At 44.6% G+C, this 26,638-nt stretch overlaps 1 protein-coding gene and 1 pseudogene across 1 annotated transcript in view; one reads left to right on the top strand and one right to left on the bottom strand.

Moving 5' to 3' along the window:
* Positions 1-1,571: 1,571 nt before the first annotated feature.
* Positions 1,572-26,638, bottom strand: part of LOC129701496 (uncharacterized) — a 30,234-nt gene continuing 5,167 nt past the window's right edge. The window contains exons 3-9 of the mRNA XM_055642722.1: positions 25,930-26,199; positions 23,932-24,276; positions 23,593-23,853; positions 21,079-21,417; positions 19,553-19,825; positions 18,414-18,752; positions 1,572-3,772 (exon numbers count right to left, since the gene is read on the bottom strand). Coding sequence (XP_055498697.1) covers positions 3,471-3,772; positions 18,414-18,752; positions 19,553-19,825; positions 21,079-21,417; positions 23,593-23,853; positions 23,932-24,276; positions 25,930-26,199 — 2,129 coding nt within the window. The 3' untranslated portion in view covers positions 1,572-3,470. The remainder of the gene's footprint in view (positions 3,773-18,413; positions 18,753-19,552; positions 19,826-21,078; positions 21,418-23,592; positions 23,854-23,931; positions 24,277-25,929; positions 26,200-26,638) is intronic.
* On the top strand, positions 10,309-10,421 carry LOC129701920 (U6atac minor spliceosomal RNA; annotated as a pseudogene).

Below are 26,638 nucleotides of genomic sequence, written 5' to 3'. Positions count from 1 at the left end.
GCTCTGGTATTTTATTTCATTCACATTTAATCGATAATGTTCCTTTATTAACGTTTAAAGTTTTATGTGTCATTCCTAACTGTCACTGTATGTCATGTTGTCACTTGGCGGAGCACCAAGGCAAATTCCTTGTATGTGAATATACTTGGGCAATACATTTATTCATTCATTCATTTAATTCCAGTAACTGTTCTTTTCTCTTCAGCACATTGAGAAAAAAATTGCACCTTACCTCTCCACTTACGAATTCCCCAACACACCACCACTGTCAGGATAATGAAGAGCAGAGAAGCCACGATGCTAATAATAATAATAATAATTTCCTTTGAAGGGGAAAAATCTGTCAGAAGAATAAGCACAGATATTACTTTGAGTTTCTAAACCATCATTCCAAAGCATTTCCAATCTTCCAGCTGTAATCATGTGGTCTAGTTTATAATTAACCAGCAGAGTCCAGAGGTCCTGGACTTACTTCCTGATCCAGGTTAACAGACCTCGCTCAGGAAGATCTGAGAGCTATAACTGACCTCAGTACCCATCAGTTAACAACAGGAAACAAATGACACCAGGTTATTGTTCCTGCTTTCAATTCGGCGACCCTGTCTGGCGTGAGATATGTGCAGATAGCTCGATCCAAGTCAGCTGTGATGCTGCCCATTGTCCAAGGGTTCTATAATGATAAATTCAAACTGCAGGGAAACAGGATCTTCCCCGTTACTTGCCTATGACAACTAAGCTGCCCCATCCACTCGAGTCCTACTTGGACCCATTTGGCACATATCCCTCTAAACCAGTGGTTCTTAACGTGGGGGTGATGACCCCCTGTGGGGGTGGGGGGGGGGGGGGGGGGGGGGTGTCATTCATTTGGGGCTTTGCAAGGGGTCATGAAGGGGTCATAAATAACATATCAATTTGTTGCCAAAAACGTTAAGAACCACTGCTCTAAACCTTCATTATCCATGCACTTGCCAAAATGTCTTTTAAATGTTATCATACATGCCTCATCGAACTCCTCTGGCAGCTAATACAAGGTTAAACCCCGGGATGACGGGACTGTCATATGCTGAGAGAATGGAGCAGCTGGGCTTGTACACTCTGGAATTTAGATGGATGAGAGGGGATCTTATTGAAACATAGAAGGTTGTTAAGGGTTTGGACATGCTAGAGGCAGGAAACATGTTCCCGATTTTGGGGGAGTCCGGAACCAGAGGTCACAGTTTAAGAATAAGGAGTAAGCCATTTAGAACGGAGACGAGGAAACACTTTTTCTCACAGAGAGTTGTGAGTCTGTGGAATTCTCTGCCTCAGAGGGCGGTGGAGGCCGGTTCTCTGGATACTTTCAAGAGAGAGCAAGATAGGGCTCTTAAAGATAGCGGAGTTGGGGAATATGGGGAGAAGGCAGGAACGGGGTACTGATGGGCTATGATCAGCCATGATCACATTGAATGGCAGTGCTGGCTCAAAGGGCTGAATGGCCTACTCCTGCACCTATTGGCTAATGTCTATTAATGTATATACCCAGCTCCCTCTGTGTGAAAATGTTGCCTCTCAATATCCTATTAATCTTTCCCTTCTCAGCTTAATTCCCTTACTCTGGTTAAAAGACTGTGCATTTACCCCATTTATTCCCCATATAATCTTAAACATCTTTATAATATCATTCCTCACTTTCCTGCCGTCCACGGAATAATGTCCAAGCCTGGTAACTTCTCCCTATAGCTCAGGCCCTCAGGTGCTGGCAATGTCCTCATGAATTTTTTCTGATTCCTTCCAGTTTAACAAAATCTTTCCTATAGCAGGGTGACCAAAACTGAGAACAATATTCTAAGTGCGGCCTCATCAACATCTTGTACACTGTAACATAACATCCCAACTTCTATACACAATCCTTTGACTGATCAAGGCGAATGTACTGAAAGCCTTTTTGACAGTGTGCGTGACAAATGCTATAAGGATTCCTACAAGGAATGCCCAAAATAGCAAAATGGTGCACAGATTGTAGTGCAGATTGAAGTAGTGTAAATTTATTTTTTTTGTCTGAAAATACTTTGACGGATTCTCACAAAACATTTTCAATCAGCAACCTTCATTATATTCATCTTTCTACAGATGCTTTCTGACCTGATGAATGCTTCCAGCATTCTCTGATTTTATTTCATATTTAATCAGATGTACTTATTTTTCTTTTGATCAAGAACTAGACCAACCTATTGCTATTCTATTGCAATGCAGCAGAAAATTCTTCTGTGCATTTTTGTGCATAATCTTTCATTTCTTCTAGTAAGGTTGACCAGTTCATCAATGCTGCACACCTGCCAATCTGTTCACAAACCCATGTAGTTTAAGGCTCCATCACTTGCTGGACACTTCAGACTGGGCAGCAGTCGGCTGTAGTTAGACCAAAGGATTGGGAGGTTTGTATAGCAACTCCTTGGAGGTCAGGGTTCAAATTCAGATCTGCCCCAGAGGAGTCTGATGGAAACTGTGATGAGGATGAGTACATGGGAAGGTTTTTCTGCCTTACAGCATGGAAGAGATGTCAAGGACTGTCAGAGATCCCATCTCCAACCTTCCGCACGGCTTTCTGTAGAGCCATGAGCACAGGTTTCCAATCAAAGGGTTGGGGATACAACAGTGGGAGTGGGTGTGGGGGTGGCCTCTCCCCTGGTGCAGCGGCTGCTGGAGCAGGGTTCTACTGTCACTGAGGCACAGGCAGAGCACAAACAAAGTCTTCATTCCTCGGTGGACTCTCAGCCGACTGTAGTCAGAGCCCTATTGTCCTCACCCAGAGGGAGACTGCTGCTCTGCAGGAGAAAATAAACAGCAACGAAAAGCTCACAGTTACCATCATGAAGAAAGTTGCTGTTTCCAGGAGAGTTTTACATGTGTTGGTGTATTGAAACTGCAGGGTCGGCAAAACAAAGCTTTCCCGAAGAAGTGTTAAAGCAGAAAGCATTAAATATTGTTGGATATTTATTGAGTTCACTTGACTTCTGAACCATTGAATGAAAGTGCAGATGGAGACATGAGGAAGGGCTTGATAAAATATATCTCAAATGCAACAGTGCTCATTGTGTGTCTGAGCGTTGTCTTGAATTCATGTCTGTGTGTGATAGGACACACCCATCGCCCCAATGATAATGACACAACTCCTCTGTTGTTTCAGGACAAAAATGTCCAAAAGCTAATTTTGAAATTAATTCTCATCCCATTTGTGATCTTGAGGAGGCAGTCATTGGATACTAGGAGTAACTACGCCACACACTTAATGCCCAAGGAATGGGTGATATCCTGAGAATGTTTTTTTTTTAATTCTCCAGTTTTGCGGATTCAGATGTTACTGTTGATGACAATGTGGGATCCACAGACCCTTCCACAGAGTGGGCAGGAGTTACCAGAGATACTAACCGCAGTGGGTTATGAAATATGATACGTTAGAAGAAATAAATAATATTCCGTTTCTGTGGAAATTACAAACAGCAGAAGACAAGACACTTACCATTGGATTGCAATGCATTCAGACCATATGGAATTAAAACCTTGGGAGTATTTTGAAGAAACAAACCGCAGCGATGATTCCTTTTGTCTGCAACAGCTTTTGGAATGATCAGCTGTAAAGATGTCTCTTCCTGCCTTGGCTCCTTGGAAATTTTCTCTCCCACTATTTTGCCATCACCATTGATGCAAACAAGTCTCATTGACTTAGTGACCTTTGACACAGAGCAGGTCAGGGTAACGTTGTCTCCCTCAGTCGCTGCATTAGATTGTTCAGCTGGGAAACAAGAAATTCACTGATAAGAAAAACAACAGCAGGAGTTTCTGCCCAATGTTTTTTTTTAAACCCTGATGCCTGTAGAACTAATCCAAAGGATCACTGACAAGCTTTTGCACCAACGTTGAGAACACCAACTTTGAGAAAAAACACCACTTCCCACAATGCTCCCACTACCCACAGTGCTGGACACAACACCCTCCATGAATTGTAGGCTTTTTCATATTTCAAGATGACTCCAAAGATTAATCAGCAACTTCCGGTGGAAAAGAGGAATATGGACATTATTTGAGGAGCATCTGAGTGAGACGTTCAGAATAGTGACCACTATTGTTGTAACAGGTTACTCTGCAAGCAGCATATAGAAACATAGAAAATAGGTGCAGGAGGAGGACATTCGGCACTTTGAGCCAGCACCGCCATTCATCATGATCATGGCTGATCATCCCCTATCAATAACCCGTGCCTGCCTTCTCCCTATATCCCTTGACTCCACTAGCCCCTAGAGCTCTATCTAACTCTCTCTTATATCCATCCAGTGGCTTGGCCTCCACTGCCCTCTGTGGCAGGGAATTCCATAAATTCACAACGTTCTGGGAAAAGTTTTTTCTCACCTCAGTCTTAAATGACCTCCCCTTTTTTCTAAGGCTGTGGCCCCTGGTTCTGGACTCGCCCCACATTGGGAACATTTTTCCTGCATCTAGCTTGTCCAGTCCTTTTATAATTTTACTTCGGAGTCACGTGAGTGACTACGTGAAGAGGGTCGTCAGAACGCATGCGCGTCAATTACGCAGACGCATTATGCAACGACTGACTGGCAGGCACGTCTCTCCTGCCAGCGGTAAGTTTAAACCTGCAGGTAAGTTTTGTATTCCTTACCAGGTTCTGTTTTTTCTTGCAGGAACCTCTTTTTACAGAGGTTTCCTGCTGGATATTTTCGGAGCGAAGTCCGGACGGGCTGCGGGAAGTTTTGGGCCGTGGGTGGATTCTGGTCCGGACCGCGGAAGTGCGGGTTCGTTACCCCAGTCCCAGACATGCGGTCAGCGGTTCCCAGATGCTGTGGTTCCCGTGGAGGGGGTAAATCCAGGAGAAGTCACACCAGTCGCTGACAGTGTGATCAGCGGCTCCCAGACTGCTGTGGTACCCTTGAAAGGGGGTAAAACCAACAATGCCGGTCAGGCCTATGGACTCGGGCAAGTCAGGCCATGAGGGTTCCTCTCCTTGAATGGGTAGTGTCTTCGGACGTCTAACCCACATAGAGCACCTAATGGAGAGTTTGCTCCACAATGATATAGAAACATAGAAATTAGGTGCAGGAGTAGGCCATTCGGCCCTTCGAGCCTGCACCGCCATTCAATATGATCATGGCTGATCATCCAACTCAGTATCCCGTACCTGCCTTCTCTCCATACCCCCTGATCCCCTTAGCCACAAGGGCCACATCTAACTCCCTCTTAAATATAGCCAATGAAGTGGCCTCAACTACCCTCTGTGGCAGAGAGTTCCAGAGATTCACCACTCTCTGCGTGAAAAAAGTTCTTCTCATCTCGGTTTTAAAGGATTTCCCCTTTATCCTTAAGCTGTGACCCCTTGTCCTGGACTTCCCTAACATCGGGAACAATCTTCCTGCATCTAGCCTGTCCAACCCCTTCAGAATTTTGTAAGTTTCTATAAGATCCCCTCTCAATCTTCTAAATTCTAGAGAGTATAAACCAAGTCTATCCAGTCTTTCTTCATAAGACAGTCCTGACATCCCAGGAATCAGTCTGGTGAACCGTCTCTGCGCTCCCTCTATGGCAATAATGTCCTTCCTCTGATTTGGAGACCAAAACTGTACGCAATACTCCAGGTGTGGTCTCACCAAGACCCTGTACAACTGCAGTAGAACCTCTCTGCTCCTATACTCAAATCCTTTTGCAATGAAAGCTAACATACCATTCGCTTTCTTTACTGCCTGCTGCACCTGCATGCCTACCTTCAATGACTGGTGTACCATGACACCCAGGTCTCGCTGCATCTCCCCCTTTCCCAATCGGCCACCATTTAGATAATAGTCTGCTTTCCTGTTTTTTTTTTGCCACCAAAATGGATAACCTCACATTTATCCACATTATACTGCATCTGCCAAACATTTGCCCACTCACCCAGCCTATCCAAGTCACCCTGCAGTCTCCTAGCATCCTCCTCACAGCTAACACTGCCCCCCAGCTTAGTGTCATCCGCAAACATGGAGATATTGCCATCAATTCCCTCATCCAGATCATTAATATATATTGTAAATACCTGGGGTCCCAGTACTGAGCCTTGGGGTACCCCACTAGTCACTGCCTGCCATTGTGAAAAGGACCCGTTTACTCCTACTCTTTGCTTCCTGTTTGCCAGCCAGTTCTCTATCCACATCAATACTGAACCCCCAATGCCTTGTGCTTTAAGTTTGTATACTAATTTCTTATCTGGGACCTTGTCGAAAGCCTTCTGGAAGTCCAGATACACCACATCCACTGGTTCTCCCCTATCCACGCTACTAGTTACATCCTCGAAAAATTCTATAAGATTCGTCAGACATGATTTACCTTTCGTAAATCCATGCTGACTTTGTCCAATGATTTCACCACTTTCCAAATGTGCTGCTATCCCATCTTTAATAACTGACTCTAGCAGTTTCCCCACTACCGAAGTTAGACTAACTGGTCTGTAATTCCCCATTTTCTCTCTCCCTCCCTTCTTAAAAAGTGGGGTTACGTTTGCTACCCGCCAATCTTCAGGAACTACTCCAGAATCTAAAGAGTTTTGAAAGATTATTACTAATGCACCCACTATTTCTGGAGCTAATTCCTTAAGTACTCTGGGATGCAGCCTATCTGGCCCTGGGGATTTATCGGCCTTTAATCCATTCAATTTACCCAACACCACTTCCCGGCTAACCTGGATTTCACTCAATTCCTCCAACTCCTTTGACCCGCGGTCCCCTGCTATTTCCGGCAAATTATTTATGTCTTCCTTAGTGAAGACGGAACCAAAGTAGTTATTCAATTGGTCCGCCATATCCTTGTTCCCCATGATCAACTCCCCTGTTTCTGACTGCAAGGGACCTACATTTGTTTTAACTAATCTCTTTCTTTTCACATATCTATAAAAACTTTTGCAGTCAGTTTTTATGTTCCCTGCCAGTTTTCTTTCATAATCTATTTTTCCTTTCCTAATTAAGCCCTTTGTCCTCCTCTGCTGGTCTTTGAATTTATCCAAGTCCTCCGGTATGCTGCTTTTTCTGGCTAATTTGTACGCATCATCCTTCGCTTTGATACTATCCCTGATTTCCCTTGTTATCCATGGATGTACTACCTTCCCTGATTTATTCTTTTGCCAAACTGGGATAAACAATTTTTGTAGTTCATCCATGCAGTCTTTATATGTCTTCCATTGCATATCCACCGTCAACCCTTTTAGAATTAATTGCCAGTCAATCTTGGCCAATTCACGTCTCATACCCTCAAAGTTACCTTTCTTTAAGTTCAGAACCATTGTTTCTGAATTAACAATGTCACTCTCCATCCTAATGAAGAACTCAACCATATTATGGTCACTCTTGCCCAAGGGGGCACGTACAACAAGATTGCTAACTAACCCTTCCTCATTACTCAATACCCAGTCTAAAATAGCCTGCTCTCTCGTTGGTTCCTCTACATGTTGATTTAGATAACTATCCTGCATACATTCCAAGAAATCCTCTTCCTCAGCACCCCTGCCAATTTGATTCACCCAATCTATATGTAGATTGAAGTCACCCATTATAACCGTTTTGCCTTTGTCGCACGCATTTCTAATTTCCTGTTTGATACCATCTCCAACTTCACTACTACTGTTAGGTGGCCTGTACACAACACCCACCAGCGTTTTCTGCCCCTTAGTGTTGTGCAGCTCTACCCATACCGATTCCACATCCTCCAAACTAATGTCCTTCCTTTCCATTGCATTAATCCCCTATCTAATCAGTAACGCTACCCCACCTCCTTTTCCTTTCTGTCTATCCCTCCTGAATATTGAATATCCCTGGATGTTCAGCTCCCAGCCTTGGTCACCCTGGAGCCATGTCTCCGTGATCCCAACTATATCATAGTCATTAATAGCTATCTGCACATTCAACTCATCCACCTTATTACGAATGCTCCTTGCATTGAGACACAAAGCCTTCAGGCTTGTTTTTACAACACTCTTACCCCTTACACAATTATGTTGAAAAGTGGCCCTTTTTGATTTTTGCCCTGGTTTTGTCTGCCTGCCACTTTTACTTTTCACCTTGCTACCTATTTCTTCTACCCTCATTTTACACCCTTCGGTCTCTACGCTCACACATTTAAGAAACCCTTTCCCTTTAACTCCATCCTCCACTGTCCCATTCAACACCCCCCCCCCCTTATTCAGTTTAAAGCCACCCGTGTAGCAGTGGCAAACTTGCCTGCCAGAATGCTGGTCCCACACCTGTTAAGATGCAATCCGTCCCTTTTGTACAGTTCCCCCTTACCCCAAAACAGATCCCAGTGATCTAAGAATCTAAATCCCTGCCCCGTGCACCAGATCCTCAGCCACACGTTCAGGTCCCGTATCTCCCTGTTCCTGCTCTCGCCAGCACGGGGAACTGGAAGCAAACCGGAGATAACAACCCTGGAGGTCCTGCTTTTCAACATTTTTCCGAGCTCTCTAAAGTCACGTTGCAGAATATTCATCCCCTTCTTTCCGACATCGTTTGTGCCGACATGCACAACCACTTCCGGATGTTCACCGTCGCCCTTGAGGATTTTCTGCACTCTGTCCGTGACATCCTGGATCCTGGCACCGGGAAGGCAGCACACCATCCTCGCATCCCGTCTGTTGCCGCAGAAACCCCTGTCCGTACCTCTTACGATGGAGTCTCCCACTACAATGGCCTTGCCTGCCTTAGGCCTTTTTGGTTTTGTCTCAACAGCCCTATTCGCATCACAGGCCAGTCCACCGCTCACGTCTTCTGTCCCAACAGCTTCTAAACGGATGAACCTGTTTACAAGAGGTACATCACCCGGGGACGTTGGCATTCCATGCTTCCCTCCCTTTCTCACTGTCTCCCACCTTCTCTCTTCCAGTACCTTAGGTGTAACAATCGTACTGTAGGACTTGTCGAGGAACGACTCCGTTTCTCCTACGAACCGGAGGTCATCCACTTGCTTCTCCAGTTCCCCAACACGGCCCTTCAGGAGCTCTACCTGGATGCATTTTTCGCATTTGTAGCAGCCAGAGGCACCAGCGGTGTCCTTAACCTCCCACATACTGCAAGCATCGCACTGAATCAGCTTGCCTGACATCTCCTTCTTTCGTCTCCCTCTCAAGCGTATTGCGTGGTCTCCTCTCCGAAGACTCTCGAGCCAAAGACTCACACTTTTCTCACAGGGCACTTCCCTCACTAGGCCGCTCACTCACTGCCGCTCGCAAAGACCTGTCCTGCTTAAATTGACTGATAAATTGCCTGATTTACCAATTTACACAGCCATTTCCTCAGTTTTCAACTGTTTTCACCCCTCCCCTCACACTTGGGCTAGAGCCAATCAGTGGTATCTCTTGCTAATCTGTTGCTGCTGTTGTTCCTCCCAAATCTACGGCAGTACAAAGAAGGGAGCTATCATTCCGGGACTCCTCAGGAGCCTGCGGCAGCGGCACCTGTTACAGGGCTGCACAATGTCTCCCTCTCTGCGAAGGGGAGCATTCAGGTCAGTTTTCTGACTCATGAGCTATGGGTAAAATGGAGCATGGATAGCGCCCTCGGGCGTTTATCTCACAAATGTGATGTCCCATCCTGGTATAGGTCCGTAGGAGGGGCCATATCAGTGCAGGTATCCTCAGGGGCCTGCGGCAGCACCTGTTTCAGGGCTGCCTACCAACCTTCCTCTCTGTGGAGGGGAGTGCAAGTGGTCAGTGTGTAACTGACTTTAAATTCTAAAGTATGTCATACTGGAGCACATGCGCATGTCTTCAAGGCAATCCTCGCAAACGAAGGTGTTGCTGCCAGAAAAGTCGGTTACCAGCCATTGGCAGAATACCTGGAAGGGGCCAGAGTTCCCCTCACGCTAAAAGTGCCGGCAGTGAACAGTGCTATCAGGGGTGACATTAGAGGAGCCGCCAAATCTTCTCTTCAGGTAAGACCTATTCAACAGGTAAGACCTGGATGAGGAAAGAAAAGTTGTCAGACCAATCAAGGTACCAACGACGAGCAAAGCTTCATCGTTTCGGTGACAACACACCCCACACCTCCATCGGCAGTAAGCGGTTCACTGAAGCTGGTGGCAGCGTGAAAGCTGGGCAGAGGCCTTTTAAGCAAAGGCCCAAGTCGGTCTCAGGAAAAATATGGAATCCACGCACCCTACCAGTCCTACTCTCCAACCAAGGTAACCATGCAGGAAGGCAGGTCTGGCACTTCCAAAACATGGGGTATGTGAACCACTTACAAGTTGGTAATATTTACACTTGTTTTTTGTACAAATGATAATGATAACACGTGATTAGTTTATGTGTTGTATGAAAGCACTCCCCTTGATAAGGATGGAAGGGGCCCTAGTGGCCTTACAACATACAAATGGTTAAGGCATTGCCATCACTTGGTGGCATCTAACCGTTAAACTGCACAATACTAGGGTTCCAAGCTGGCTTGGAATTGGGGCCAGAGTTGTCTTTCGAGGCAGGCTCAGAATTATGGCCAGAGTTGTCATTCGAGGCAGGCACGGAATTGTGGCAGGCGTGACCTGTTCATTGTGAAAGATGGAGGTTGTCGTTTAACTCGCATGTGCAGCATAAACTTCAGAATAGAAAACTTCGTTACTGACTAACAACTGATTTCAATAGTATCTTTTTTGCATGCTTCGATCTCAAAGATACATTCTATTCAGTTCCCATTCACAGGGATCACCGGGGACATTTGAAATTTATCTGGATGAGGCAATGATAACAGTTAAAGCATTGCAAAATGGGCTAACTTCAGCTCCCAAGTTATTTACTAAAATCTTGTAACTTGGACTGCTCAGAGCTTAAAAACACTTGTTATATCTTGTCTGGATGAAATGTTAACACTGTATTTTGCTAAAATTAATTGTTTCTGCCTTAAACTATATTTGAGAAATTGGGGTTCCTCATCCATCCAGTTAAATTTAAGTTGATACCAACTAGACTTATTGATTATTGGGATTTACCTTTAACTATTAATTTGCTTGTGATTCCGCCCTGGGGCAAGAGATTGGAATTAATAGAAGCCTGTAACAACCTTGTTGTTATAAAACAGCTTTCTATTCATCAAGTGTAATTGGCAATATAGTAGCTGTGATTCAGCTGTGTAAGTGGGGCTTTTGCATAATCAGAACTTACATCATGCAAAGTAGAAACCTCTCAAGTGCCATGTAGGCCATTGTTCATTGACCTATGATATTACCAGCTGAAGCTACCAAAGTCACAATGGTGGACAAACAGTATTCAGCATTGCTCCAGTAGTTTTGGTCAGTAAATCATCAGTTATATCACAAACTGCTGCTAATGCTCAAAGATGGAAAATTACGAATGCCATCTCTAGTTCAGAGACAAATAAGATTTGCATGAGTTACCAATTCTTCAGTTATTGGTATCAACTACCTATAGACACTGGGTGCATTCTATGGGTTAAAGGGTTATTGTGCCCACTCATACACAATGGCTGACAGATATTATGTCCTGCCTAAAGCTCGAGAAAATCAGGTACTCACTTCAACATTCAAATGGAAGGTTTCAGAAAGCGTGGGGACCTTTTTTAAATGCATTCCAGGCTTTGTAAATGATTGATCATCAAGTACAGTTTAACATTAACAGTCTACCCATTCATTTATCGGGGATTATTGCTGTGACAGGCTGATATTTGCTCACTGGCAGTGACTGGGGAGGGATTATTTTTGGTATCTCATTTTTCTTTTATTGTCGTTTTCTTGTTATATGTTGGCATAAGTTTTTTTTAATTTATTCTTTTCCTACACTCTGTCTGTAACAAATGGACAACTTTGCACCTTGTTATGTCTTGAAAACTAAATAAAAAGATTTTGATTTTTAAAAAAAACGGTTATTGTGCGAATAATCTGCATGCTCTACTATGGTGGTGGCATATGTTAGTCATATGGGTGCAATCAAGTCATAGTATCCTGCAATAATTTACCTTATCTCATTTGGCACTGGTGTATCATCACGTAAAATCAATGACAACACAGAATGGGTGTTGGATCACAAGGTATTTTATGAAATTATGGCTCGATGGAACACCAAATATCGATGTGTTTGCATCCAGGCTCATTCACCAGTTGCAAAAATATGGGGCATAACAGTGGCGAGAGATACATTCTCGCTACTCGGAGGAGGATAGTTATTTTATGTCTTTTCTCCATTTTGCCTCATCAATCGGGTCTTGCAATAAAGTCAGCAATCCCGCTTCAGGCTTTCATACTGTCTGACTGGCCTATGCAACCATGGTTCCCGCATTCGTCGGGAATAATAATACAAACTTATATGGTTATTCTAAACATAAAACTTTGCTGGTTCTGCCTGTGGCTTGGGAAACCAGCCTCTGCATGATAAAATCAATTTATTGACTTGCAGATTCTGAGTAAACTGCTCCTGCGGCTCGGGTTTTCAGACCGATCCAGGTAAGTTCTCACTGCAGAGTGCAGGGATAGCCCCAAAAAAGCATTACATTTCCTCTTCAGCAGATGGGAAGCGTTTTTTTTTAAATGCTAATGTTACATATAATACGGCACGGACTGCTGACGTCGTGGAGTTCATTTTCAAATGGGTATTTGACAATAAATTAAGTTATAGTGCCATTTACTGTGCCAAACGTGCCTTCTCATCATATTTGCTACAGCAAGCAGGACCCACACGGTTGGGTCTCACCCACTGATATCCAGTTTATAAAGGATATCTTTAACACAAGTTCTCCCAGGCCCAAGTACACGGACGTATGGGATATTGACTTTGTGTTAACACTACTTCAACAGGGGGCTCCAGCTACATCCTCATCTTTGGCCCAGCTCTCTAAAGGTGGCTATCCTCATGGTGCTGGTCATAGCGCAACGGGTCCAGTCACTACATAAATTGCGACTGGACAGGATGGTTACATCTGCAAATAATACAATATTTTATGTTTATGACTCAGTTAAGCAGACCAGCCCAGGGGTGTCAGGTCTCGAACCAATTCTCATGGCATACCCTATGGACCTACGGTTATGTGTGGTCACACATTTACTACAATATGTTAGGTCACCTAGAGCATTACAGGCTTTGATACTAGCAGTATTTTGTAGTTACAATAACCTAATAAGAAGGTATCAATTCAGACCATCTCTAGGTGGTTAAAAGGGAGTTTTGGCTCATGCAGGAGTAGATTCTAATATTTTCTAATCTCACTCCATCCGGGCTACTACAACATCAGCAGCAAGGGTTCTGTACGTTCCGCTGGACCACATCCTAGCGGCTGCAGGATAGTTTAAGAAATGAACTCCAAACATTTTATAGTAACCCATTGCCAGACCAGGGGTATTTGCCAACTCTATCTTAGGTTCTATTTTATAGTTTCCTCCCCGAAGAGAGGGGTTGCTATAATTATTATTTGTTCATTTCAAAAGCATCAGCATGTTTCAAATCTATGTCATGTCTGTATGCATTATGAATGTTTCCCTTATCTGTGGTCAACGGTTGCGGTTGTGCTTGTGTCGACTCGTTTACACGGCATGAAATCACAGCTTTAAAATCTTCACGTAGTCACTCACGTGACTCCGAAGTAAAATAGTAAGATTAAACGAGCTTACCAGTTTGAAGTTTTATCTTTATTTTATGCGGAGTTACGATGAGCGATTATGTGCCTACCGCTCCCACCCTCATATTATAAAGGTCATCTGGTAGGTTGTAGTTCTCTCCAATCTTACTATGTTCAGTTCAACTACTGTTATCTGTGATTTCACACCGCTGCTTTGAAAGTTGACGCGCATGCGTTCTGACGGCCTTCTTCGCGTAATCGCTCATTGTCACTCCTCATAAAATAAAGATCAAACTAGTAAGTTCTCATTTCATCTTACTATTATATATGTTTCTATAAGAACCCCCTCAACCTTCTAAACTCCAGTGAGTACAAACCTAGCCTTTTCAATCTTTCCTCATATGACAGTCCCACCATCCCAGGGATCAATCTCGTGAACCTACGCTGCACCGCCTCAATCACAAGGATGTCCTTCCTCAAATTAGGAGACCAAAACTGTACACAATACTCCAGATGTGGTCTCACCAGAGCCCTATACAAATGCAGAAGAACCTCTTTACTCCTATACTGAAATCCTCTTGTTATGAAGGCCTACATTCCATTAGCTTTCTTCACTGCCTGCTGTACCTGTCAGCCCACTTTCAGTGACCGGTGTACAAGGACGCCCAGGTCTCGCTGCACCTCCCCCTTACCTAACCTAACCCCATTGAGATAATAATCTGCCCCCTTGTTTTTGCCACCAAAGTGGATAACCTCACATTTATCTATATTATACTGCATCTGCCACACATCTGCCCACTCACTCAACCTGTCCAGGTCACCCTGCAACCTCCTAACATCCTCTGCACAGTTCACACTGCCACCCAGCTTTGTGTCATCCACAAACTTGCTGGTGTTGCTCCTAATTCACTCTTCCAAATCATTAATATATTTGGTAAACAGTTGCGGCCCCATCACCGAGCCTTGCGGCACTCCACGCGCCACTGCCTGCCATTCTGAAAAGGACCCGTTCACTCCTACTCTTTGCTTCCGGTCTGCCAACCAATTTTCTATCCATGTCAACACCCTACATCCAATACCATGTGCTCTAATGTTGGTCACCAGTCTCCCGTGCGGGACCTTATCAAAGGCTTTCTGAAAGTCTACATACGCTACATCCACTGGCACCCCTTCATCCATCTTACTTGTCCTCAAAAAATTGCAAAAGATTAGTCAAGCATGATTTCCCTTTCATAAATCCATGTTGACTTGGACTAATCCTTTTACTGCTATCCAAATACCCCATTATTACCTCTTTAATAATTGACTTTCCCACCACCGAAGGCAGGCTAACTGGTCTGTAATTCCCCGTTTTCTCTCTTGCTCTTTTCTTGAAAAGTGGGATAACATTAGCTATCCTCCAATCCATAGGAACTGATCTTGAATTTATTGAACATTGGAAAATGATCACCAATGCGTCCACTATTTCTAGAGCCACCTCCCTGAGGACCCTGGGATGCAGACCATCAGACCACCAGGGGATTTATCATCCTTCAATCCCATTAGCCTACCCAATAATATTTCTCGCCTAATTAAAATTTATTTCAGTTCATCTACCCCCTTAGATGCTCTGTCCTCCAGCACAATAGGGAGATTGTTTGTGTCTTCGTTAGTGAAGACAGATCCGAAGTATCTATTCAACTCTTCTGCCATTTCCTTGTTGCCCATAATAATTTCACCCATGTCTGCCTTCAAGGGACCCACTTTGACTTTGCTACTCTTTTTCCCTTAACATATCTAAAGAAGCTTTTACTGTCATCTTTATATTCTTGGCCAGCTTCTCCTCGTACGTCATCTTTTCAGCCGTATTACCCGTTTAGTTTACTTCTGTTGTCCTATGAAAGTTTCCCAATCCTCTGGCTTCCGGCTACTCTTTGCTGTGTTATACATCTTTTCTTTTAGTTTTATTCTATTCCTAACTTCTCTTGTCAGCCACGATTGCCTCCTACTCCCCTAAGAATCTTTCTTCCTTTGTGGAATGAAATGATCCTGATTCTTCCGGAGTATGCCCGGAAATTCCTGCCATTGCTGTTCCACCGTCATTCCTGCTTGGATCCCTTTCCAGTCTACCTTGGCCAGCTTCCCTCTCATGCCTTCATAGACCCCTTTGTTCAACTGCATTACTGACACTGCCGATTTAACCTTCTCCTTCTCAAATTGCAGATTAAAACTAATCATATTATGATCACTACCTCCAAGCGGTTCCTTTACCTCAAATTCTCTTATCATATCTGGTTCATTGGACAACATTAAATCCAGCATTGCCTTTTCTCTGGTCGGCTCCATTACAAGCTGCTCTAAGAATCCATCTCAGAGGCATTCTACAAACTCTCTTTCTTGGGGTCCTGAACCAACCTGATTTTCCCAGTCTACCTGCATATTGAAATCCCTCATCACCATAGTGGCATTACCTTTGTTACATGCCAGTTTTAACTCCTTACACCCTACATCCGGGCTACTATTTGGGGGTCTGTAGATAACACCAATTAGTGTCTTCTTGCCTTTACAATTCCTCAACTCAATCCACAGTGACTCTACCTCGTCAGTCCCTATGTCTTCCTTGCAAGGGACTGAATTCCAGCCCTCACCAGCAGAGCTACCCCTCCTCCTCTGCCCACCTGCCTGTCCATTCTATAGGATGTATAACCCTGAATATTAAGTTCCCAGGCCCGATCCTCCTGCAGCCACATCTCAGTAATCCCCACAATGTCATGTCTGCCAACCTCTAACTGAGCCTCAAGCTCATCTACTTTACTTCTTATACTTTGCGCATTCATATACAATACTTTTAATTCCTTACGCATCTCACCATTCACATCGATCCCTATTACACTTGGCCATACTCTCCTATCCCTTTGTGAGCTTCCTTTCCCGTTAATTCTAGGGGCATTAACTCTCCCTTTACTCTCTTTCCCTTTAACTCCGTCCTTGACTATCCCATTTGACACCCCACCCCCCATATTCAATTTAAAACCACCCATGTAGCAGTGGCAAACCTGCCTGCCGGGATGCTGGTCCCCCACCTGTTAAGATGCAATCCGTCCCTTTTGTACAGTTCCCCTTTACTCCAAAACAGATCCCAGTGTTCTAAGAATCTAAATCCCTGTCCCCTGCACCAGTTTCTCAGCCACACTTTCAGGCCCCGTATCTCCCAGTTCCTGCTCTCGCCAGCACGAGGAACTCGAAGCAAACCAGAGATAACACCATCTGGCAGGTCCTGCTTTTCAGCATTTTTCCGAGCTCTCTAAAGTCACGCTGCAGAATATTCATCCACTTCTTTCTGACATCGTTTGTGCCGACGTGCACTACCACTTCCGGCTGTTCACCTTCGCCCTTGAGGATTTTCTGCACTCCGTCCGTGACATCCTGGATCCTGGCACCAGGAAGGCAGCACACCATCCTCGAATCCCGTCTGTTCCCGCAGAAACCCCTGTCCGTACCTCTCACAATGGAGTCTCCAACTACAATGGCGTTGCCTGACGTCGGCCTCTTTGGTTTTGGCTCAACAGCCCTTTTTGCTTCTTGGTTATTGGTTCTTGGTTTCTTGGTCCTCCAAATTATTCCAAATGGAATTTAAACTGCCACTCAGCCAGCCGCTCTATGTGATAACGTCTTCTGTCCCGACAGCTTCTAAGCGGGTGAACCTGTTCACAAGAGGTACAACACCCAGGGACCTTTGCATTCCATGTTTCCCTCCCTTTCTCACCGTCACCCACCTTCTCTCTTCCAGTATCTTAGGGGTATATAACACACAGTGGACCCAAGTTACAGACTTCTTGGATTTATATTGGGATTGGTAGTCTGCTTGGGCAAGCTTCAAAAATGTTTCTTCACAATTTAAAGGAATTGAGCAGGAAATAAGCAAATGATCAGCACCAAATGCAGGCGGGTTCCCTTTAATTTATTTCATTAGCGCTTCTCACCTGAGCCCCTCTGCTCCCCCTCCCCCCCCCCCCCCCCAAGGAGGGTGGAGTGCAACCTCCACCCTCCTCCAGACCTCATCACTTTCACCCAATCAAGAACCCCACACACCCATCACACAACAGCCTCTCCACCCATTGATCACATGATCGGACAGTACACATCCAACAATCAGTCGACACAACCCACTCCCACCAATCAAATAAAAGACAGACGACCAGTCCAAGACACCACCCACTTCCCACCACCACGACTGTCGGCAGCGACCCTCACCCCGAGTCTACTTCCCATTAATGACCCAACCTCCAACACATTGTGATGGTGCTTCAAACTCAGGGAATGCACAGGTGGAGGAGTGGCAAAGGGATTTTTTTTAAATTGTGAATTAACATGTGTTTTATCAGGGCAATTTTTTAATGAGTAAAATACAACTATATTTGAGTAGCAGTTCTATTGAAATTATAGCCCTGTCCCACAGTGTGAGTTCATTCCAAGAGCTCTCCCGAGTTTTAAAAAATCAAACTCGTGGTAAGCACGGAGAATGAACATAGCGGGTACGTCGGAGCTCGTCTCTTAGTGCTGACGGCAGGTACTCGGGAAGACTCGCTAATGGCAGGTAAGCACGGGAAGACTCATGAAGATTTGACAACATGATGAAAAATGTCCATGAGAGCCCCGAGTACTGACGAGTGGCCATTACCGTATATCTCCGAGTTTGAATGAAGGCAAACTAGGGAGAGCTCTTGGAATGAACTTGTACCGTGGGACAGGGATTTAAATCTTTTTTCAGAGTAAAATATTTGGAGAAACATGTGCTGAAATCAAAGTCTGCATGAAAGTGAGTACTTTAGCCCAATGACTTTACCATTCATATTCCAATATTCAGTCTCCTACCTGTAACTGTGATTAGATCAATGGTGACATATTTATTTGATCCTATGTAGCATGTGTAAACTCCAGCATCTGCAAACTGCACGGGGACAATCCTCACACGGAAATTCGTGCCATTCACATTTCCCTCTGTGGTTTTCAGTCGATTCCCAAAGTAACTCATGTCGACATGGATCGGCTCAGACCTGTGAGAAAAATATATTTCCTTCTCTTGATTTTGGACATGTTGTGATCTCCAAGTCCATTTGGTTTCATTGAGCTCAAGAGAAGCTTCACAAATCAGGTCGAGTTCACTGTGATCTGTGACTGAACGATAAACTGTGTACATCTTGTTATATAAATCTGCAAGAGAGGGACAGGGAACAAAGAATTAGATTTCCACAGATAGTGAGATACAGATAATCTGAATTTCCACAGGGACAAACCCCCAGCTCTGGAATGTCAGCTGGGAGGGCCGCACTGAGACAGGAAAGTCGGCTGGGAGCTGCAATACACTGACTGCCGGTCCAGGTGCCCATTGTTCAAACGCCGGGCTGTGCACCAAAGTCCATCTTCCCCAGACACACACCCAGCAAAGTGATGCCGGTGGACTGGAGATAATAAACAATCTGTTACCCAGTCTCAGAAATCGATTACAGTGAAATATTTATCACACATTGAACTGGGCATCAGGTTGTTACACAAGGTGAGTCATACAGTGAGAGGGACATGAAGGAACATTATTTGGAAGATGAGAGTGCCACTGAATGTCAGACACTAAGATCACTGGAGTGAGTGACGAACAACACCCAACCCAAGGAAATGGTTCAGCCAACAACTGAATTTTGGTGCAGCTGTACATTATCTTGAATAAGTTAATATTCCCATCTACTCTGGACAGAAGACAACTTGCTTCTCTCCATTGATTGATGTTATCCCCTTTGATTCATGCAGGTGAATTGAAATTAATCCCTTGGTTCTCCTGTGTAGCTCCATCAATTTTAGTGCCACCATTTTATATTTACACCGTGTCCCAGGTTAAAGGCAATGCCAATATCCTGCAGTGAAAGCCCACGGTGAAGTCAGAGCTCACTGTACAATATGTGGAACAGTTTGATATCAAGAACTATTTAATACCTGCTGCAAGGCAGCTTTGGACTCACCCTGATCCACTTCAACATTGGTGTCTCCAGTGAGAACAATGGAGCCATTTTCCAGCACTTCCCATGTGTACAGATTGGGATTTCCTGCTCCAACGTGTTGGATCATCAGATAGACGGTGTTATTCAGATGGATCTGATCAGTGTTGTTTCTCCTGTTCTGCTGAGATGAGCCTCTTGGTTTCCAGTAAAGACTGACGGTATCTGGGAGTCTGGAGATGGTACAGCTGAGGGTGATGTCACTGCCCATTACTGGCCTCGGTGAGTCTGCCTCAACTGTGGAAACAGACACATGACGTGTGGTTCAGTCCAGCTTTCTGAACGACTGCGGGCAGAATTGTCTCTTTCCTGCAAACAGACAGTCGGCCGAATGTTGAGCATCCGTGCTCAGTGATGTCATCCACACTTCCTGGTAGTGACCACCTGTCCCCCTCGTCCCCCTCGTCTCCCACATCTACCCACTGCTCCCGAACAACATCATCCAAAGACATTGAGCAGCTTCCACAGGTAGGTTCCCAGCACCAGCTCTGCCTCCCGCCACCTCTCGCAACCCTCCCATGGTCTCTGTGCTGTCGATGACTTGGCTAACAATGGCCTGGTGAAGCAAGGTCACTGCTGCTGACCTTGAGGAAGCTGCTACAGAGGTTGGGCCCTCTCTGTGGCCAGGACTTCACTTTCCCAGTGTCAGGGCCAGTTTATGGGAATATCTGTCCTAAACATGGCCATCATATTACCAGAGCTGACATTCATATTAAACCCTCCCCAGTGACGGAAAATGAAGAAGGGAAAACTGAAAGTTAATGTTAATATTTTAACAGTTTCCAGAATCCAATATGTTGGAACACAGATCTTAGATATTGATGTAGCTAAAATATAAGCATTTTTGACAACATGCTCCAAGAGCCACACCTCATCTTTGGTCTGGGCAAGTTGTTACCTTCTATTGTCAATATGGAACTTCCATCTACATAAGGATTATTACCGTCAGGCATCATTGTTTTCCGTTTCCTCTCTGTGTAGAGAGTATGTCACAGTCGGCCAGAACCACATCATCAACAAATTACTCAGCTACAGTGAACTGATCTTATCCCACCTGCCACAGGTCTTCTCTCTATCAGGAGAAGTTCCCTGGTTTCACCACATTTCAATGCTGCCTGGGCTGCCGTCTTCCTCAAGTCGTTCCCAGAAATCTTGACTGTTTCTCTTTCTGCAAATGCTGCCTGACGTGCTGTGAAATTTTCCAGCCATTTCTGTTATTGAATTAGAATGAATGGTGGGGTGGAGGTGTGGGGGTAACAGAGCAGTAAAATGGCTATACATGTCATTAAAAAATTGATGATTCCACATCTGTCAGTCTTGGCCGTTTCCAAATTGTGGGGATATTCATCAATTCATTAACTCTGCAGCATTGTTTGTATAAAAAAAACTCATCAAATAACTGACCTAATTCCAACAATCTGTCACAAATTTGTGGAAAACGTTACAGAAAAACACATTTGTCTACCCTTTCTGTTCCTCCTCCGACATACCTTTGATCACAAATAGTTCCCACTGTCTCAGGATTTTCCCACTGGGCTGTGCCTGATTCCAGGTGAAGAGCCCTGCAAGTTCAAAGATGGGTTTCCTGATCCTCAGATTAAGGGTACCCCAGTCCATATGCATACTCTGGGAAATGCCTGGTATTTGATTGTACTCATCACTCCATTGTACGGCCCACTGCTGATCTTCTCTGTGAAAAGTAGCCAATTGCTTTGTGGTTTGTTGCCCTGAGTGTGGCCTCCATTCCAAGTCAATGGGGCCATTTCCAGGACTGTCTGGTCCTTTCAACACATAGTTGCCTTCCTGGTGGAAAAGGTAAATAGTAGTCCCTGCCAGAAAAGCAAAATAGTGTTTTAATATCGGACGATAACTTCTCAGTCTGATCTATGTCGTACTGAATACTGTGAAATTGTTTTCTTTAAAAAGGTTGTTAGTTATAGTTTATAGAATGATATAATTTTATAGCAGTGAAACAGACCCTCTAACCCAGCCCAGCGATGTCGACCAGTGTACTCTTCCATATTTGTCCCATCTGTTTGGTCAATTGTCCGCAATGCCAATGTGATTCAAGTGTGATTTGCCCAGCAGTTTTAAATACAACTATATTTTACAACAAGCAGTGAAGTACATCCATAGAACAGCTTACCATTGCATCACTAATGTAACAATACATCACAGTTAAGCTAGACGTTTTATAATTTGATAAGCACATGAGATTGGCATCAGAGGAGAGCAGAAATGGCACACAGTTACCACAAGTAATGATGTTTGGTTTAGTTTTGTTTAGTTAGTTTCAAGATGCAGTTTGGAAACATGTCCTTTGTCCCACCGGGTGCATGATGGCCACTGATCACCCCACACAATAGTTCCATCCTACACACAAGAGATAATTTACAGAGACCGCTTAACCTACAATCCTGCAAATCTTTGCAATGTGGGAGGAAACCGGAGGATCTGGAGAAAAGCCATACGATCACAGGGAGAACGTACAAACACCATACAGACAGCACCCTTGGTCAGGATTGAACCCAGGTCTCTGGCACTGTTCACCAGCCCTTGTGAATGTGTGAATTCAGATTATTGAACATATGGTTTGGGGGAAGAGTTTGAGAGGAGCTGAGATCCATGATGGTGTGGGGAGATTGTATGGACATTTCACAGTCTCCCAGTCTAATCAAGTCTTCTATGAGAAAAGTGGAGGGAGGGCTGGTTGACCCAACAATGACCAATGGAGATGGGGCAGAGGAGGGCAGGTTTATTTGCAAACAGTCAGCAGCCATGTCCAATCATCGATGGCAACAGGAGACAGAAGGCGATGACAGAGAGTTATTTTTACACCCGGATGCCTGTAACTAACGGTGACTAATGGTGTTCCACAAGGATTGGTCCTGGGACCTTGTTGAATCTAATGTACACAAATGTCTTGCAGTGGATAGCAGTGGATTTGGCAGGCAAGATTAGTGAAGTTGTTGATAGTGTGGACAGTGGTCTTATTCTGCAGAGAGATGTCAATGTGTTGGTGAAATGTGCTGGGAAATGAAAGATGGATCTTAATCCAGAATTTGTGAGGTGATGTGTCCTAGGGGCACAAATGGGGCTAGGACATACACCATGAATTACAAGGTCTGACAAATTATTGAGAAACAGAGGGACATTGGAGTACGTCCATTGATCCTTGAACGTGGACACACAAATAGATAATGTGGTTGGAAAGGCATACGGGATAGTGTGTTCATCAGTCAGGACATAGATCACAGAAGTAGGGAAGTTATGCGGCAGATGTGTAAATTTTGGTCAGACCTCAGCTGGAGTACTGTATGCAGTCTGGTCACCAAATGACAGGAAGGATGTGGTAGCACTGGAGAAGGTATAGAGGAGATTGACAGGATGCTACTTGAGAAGAGATTAGATAAGCAAAATCTATTTGCCATGGAGTTGAGGTCTCTGACGGGACATTATTGACATGTATAACTGGTCAACATGGATGAAATGGGTAAGCAGCCCATTCCAATGCTGCATGATTCTATGATTGCACAGTTTATAGTACCACAGGTGGCAGGACTGCTTATGTAAACAGCGTTCTCCATCCAGATATCCTGAACACTCCAGGGTCCAGCTGTGCTCCGAGTGAGGAGGATCAGTGAGATGGTCTCTCTGTGTTCAGCATCGGTCAGTATGGGCATGATGGACTGTGGGCAGTGATTCCGGCAGTGGAATTGGTTCAGGGTCCAATGGAAAGGCTCTGTTTTGCTGACAGGACCCAATGCTTGTCCCAGCTCTGTCACTTTCCCACTTTCCCATCAGTGACACATAGAAAGGTGAAGTTTCAATATTAACCCAGGGGCACGGAGTTATCCCACGGTCCATATTCCCAGGCACTACACCACACCAAAGCATCCCACATAGGCTGTAAAGGAGGAGTGAATACTGGCAAATAGTGCAATAAGTGACATCAAAATGTGATCCTGATTCTAAGTATGAAGAGCAAATCCTGAGTCACTTACCACTGGTCTCCTGATAGTACGGGACTAAAAGCCGGGGCAGGTCTTGATGAAACAAACCACATCTCCAATTCCCTCTGCCCCTCTCAACTTTCTGAATAACCAGACTCAGTGATTTCTCTTCCACGGTCAGTGTCTTTTCTCCAACACGTTTGTCATCGCCATTGATCCAAACCAGTCTCATTGACTCAGTGACGTGAGACACAGAGCAGGTCAGGGTAACGTTGTCTCCCTCAGTCACTGCATCGGACGGTTCAGCTGTGACTGTGGAAACAAGCAGGTTGTTTATATTTTAAACAATTAGTTCATCAGTGAAAACACTGGCAGCATTCTGTCTCCTACCTTTCACTGTGATTAGATCAATGGTGAGAAATGGATATGTTCCTGCTGAACATTTGTAAACTCCGGCATCTTCAAACAAAACTGGGACAATCCGCACACTAAAATCCTCGCCTTTGAAGTGTTTCACTGAGGTCATCAGTCGATTCTTAAAAGCGGTATTGGCGACATTGATGGGTTGAGAGAATGTTGCTGATGCTATTACTTTGTCCTGGTCATTTAGGCGACTATATGTCCAGGTACACACGTCAGAAGAAATGTCGGAACCAGGAAGAAAATAGCAAACCAGCTGGACTTCACTGTGATCTGTGCTGGTGCGGTAAAGTGTGTGACGTTTGCTGTATATGTCTATAGCAGAGAGACAAAAGAATAGAACTCCTTTCAGCATCACAGTTACTGAGGCACAGGGGTAATCAGGTAAAAATTCCCAACCAGATTTTTATTAAAATTCTTTGTGTTTTGTTCATCTGATAAGTTTCAAAATGTGACTTCTTGCATGAATTCCACACCAAAACACTTCAGGTTTTTTTCTAAAAATAAAACAGATGCCCACTACAATACAGGCACCAGGCCACCATCTCCCAGAATGTCACTGATCTCATCATCTCTGGCGATCGCCCATCCACAGCCTCCAACCTAATCGTCCACCAGCCCCTATCTATCTCCTTCTGAAACACCACAAACAGGGCAGCCCTGGCAGACCCATTGGTTCTGCCTACCCCTGCCCCACATAAATCATTTCCTCCTCTTGTCCAGTCGCGGAGTTCTGAACTGGAGCAACAGCAACTCATATTCTGCTGGAATAGCTTGCAACCCAATGATACAAACATTGAATTATCCAGTGTTTGGTTACTAACATGTAAGCATCCCCCTCCCCCCACATGTCTTCTATCGTTATCATATCACACTGGTTCACAATTTTATCTCTGGCCTTTGTCCGACCATTTGTTAATCAACAACCCCCCCTCCCCCATCACCTATGTCCCCCTATCACTTGCAGGCCTTGTCACACCCCCAACCCTCTTCCAGCTTTCTCCCCCTTTTACAATCAGTCTGAAGAAAGGTCTCGACCGAAAACGTGGGCCAGGCAGCATCCTGAGATATTGCCAGATCCACCATTATTCAGCACTTTGTCTCTTTTTTGTAAATCAGTATCTGCAGTTCTTCATGTCTACAATATATTGGATGGTGACCCTTCCACGTCAGACCCCGGCAGAGTTTGCAACACTCGTGTCCGTGTTAATGTCTACACAGCAGAGACAGTTCTACAGGGAGCTTGGGGGAGAGATGAAGAGCACAGGGTGACCAGGTTACAGAACAAGATGGTGTGAACACATTAACCTGGAATCACAGGAGGACTGACATCTTCATGGGGTGGGTTTTACATAATTATGAGCTGGTCTGGCATCTTAGTGACTCCCCCGTGGGAATGCTGAACGTGTCCTCACCCTCTCGCTCACCCTCATACAGAGCCAGCATGTTGCAAACATCAGCCCTACCCCACTCTCTGTCACACATCAGCTGCCTCCTACCTCTCTTTGCATCCAATCCCGACCTTCACTTCATTCCCATTATTCCCACCATCCCTCTCCCATTCACACCCATTGATTCCCAGCCCTTCCCTCTTCCTGGGTTCTGCTCCTAGCTGAATGCTGATCTGAAGCCCGAGTCTGGAGCAGCTGGAATCATTTCAATCTGAAGAAAAGTTCTGACCCAAAACGTCACTTATTAATGTTCCCCAGTAATGCCCCACTGAGTTACTCTTACTAAACATATTAGAATTCATTCTTTCAGTATTGTGTATCTGTCAAACAGAGATGAACAGGCAGCTGCTCCACAGGGAGACTTTCTGGAAGCTTCTCCCTGAACACTGAAGCATTTTGTACAAATGAGATTTTGGACACAAACTACAATTCTTTACGGGGTGCACACATGATATTATAATAAGCACCAATGGTACAAGTGTATGTTCAATATCTAATATGAGGTATTGACACTCACCCACAGTAACATTAAAATTGGCTTTACTTGTATGAACGATTTTTCCATTTTCCTGCACTTCACACACATACAGCTTCCCATCCTCCACTGTAACATGTCGAACCATCAGATAGACCGTGTTATTCAGGCGGATCTGATCAGTGTTGCTCCTGTTCTGCTGGGATGAGTCCATTGGTCTCCAGTGAAGACTGACTGTATCTGACAGTCTGGAGATGGTGCAGCTGAGTGTGACGTCACTGCCCAGCAGAGGGCGCTGTGGACTTGCCTCAACTGTGAAAAACAGATCAATGAGATTCAGAGTGAGTAGTGGTGTGGACAGTCCAATGACTGGGCTCAATCTCACCTCAACTGATAACGTAGACATAAAGACTGAAGAACAACTTCTTTCCCAGTGATTTCCTAGTGATTTCAGACTCTTGACATCACCTTCACTCGCACTTCCTGGTGGTGCTGTCACATGTTCTTGCAGTTATTGTACCTTAGTTTTATTTTGCGTTCATTCAGACAGCTCTGAAAACTCTGCACTGTTCTGCTGTGTTGCATTTATTGTGTTTATAATTTTATCCATCATTAACTTTTACTCAATGAGCTTCATGTGAACAAAAATGTATTTTCATCCTGGTGTTTATGACAATAAACTCATCTGAACCAGTATCGGTCTACACAGTTACGTTGTTGCTGTTCAATACATTTATTCAAATATTAAAGT

This window comes from Leucoraja erinacea, chromosome 11 (assembly GCF_028641065.1).
Source record: "Leucoraja erinacea ecotype New England chromosome 11, Leri_hhj_1, whole genome shotgun sequence".
Taxonomy (NCBI): Eukaryota; Metazoa; Chordata; class Chondrichthyes; order Rajiformes; family Rajidae; genus Leucoraja; species Leucoraja erinaceus.
This window is presented reverse-complemented; position numbering and strand designations above follow the sequence as displayed.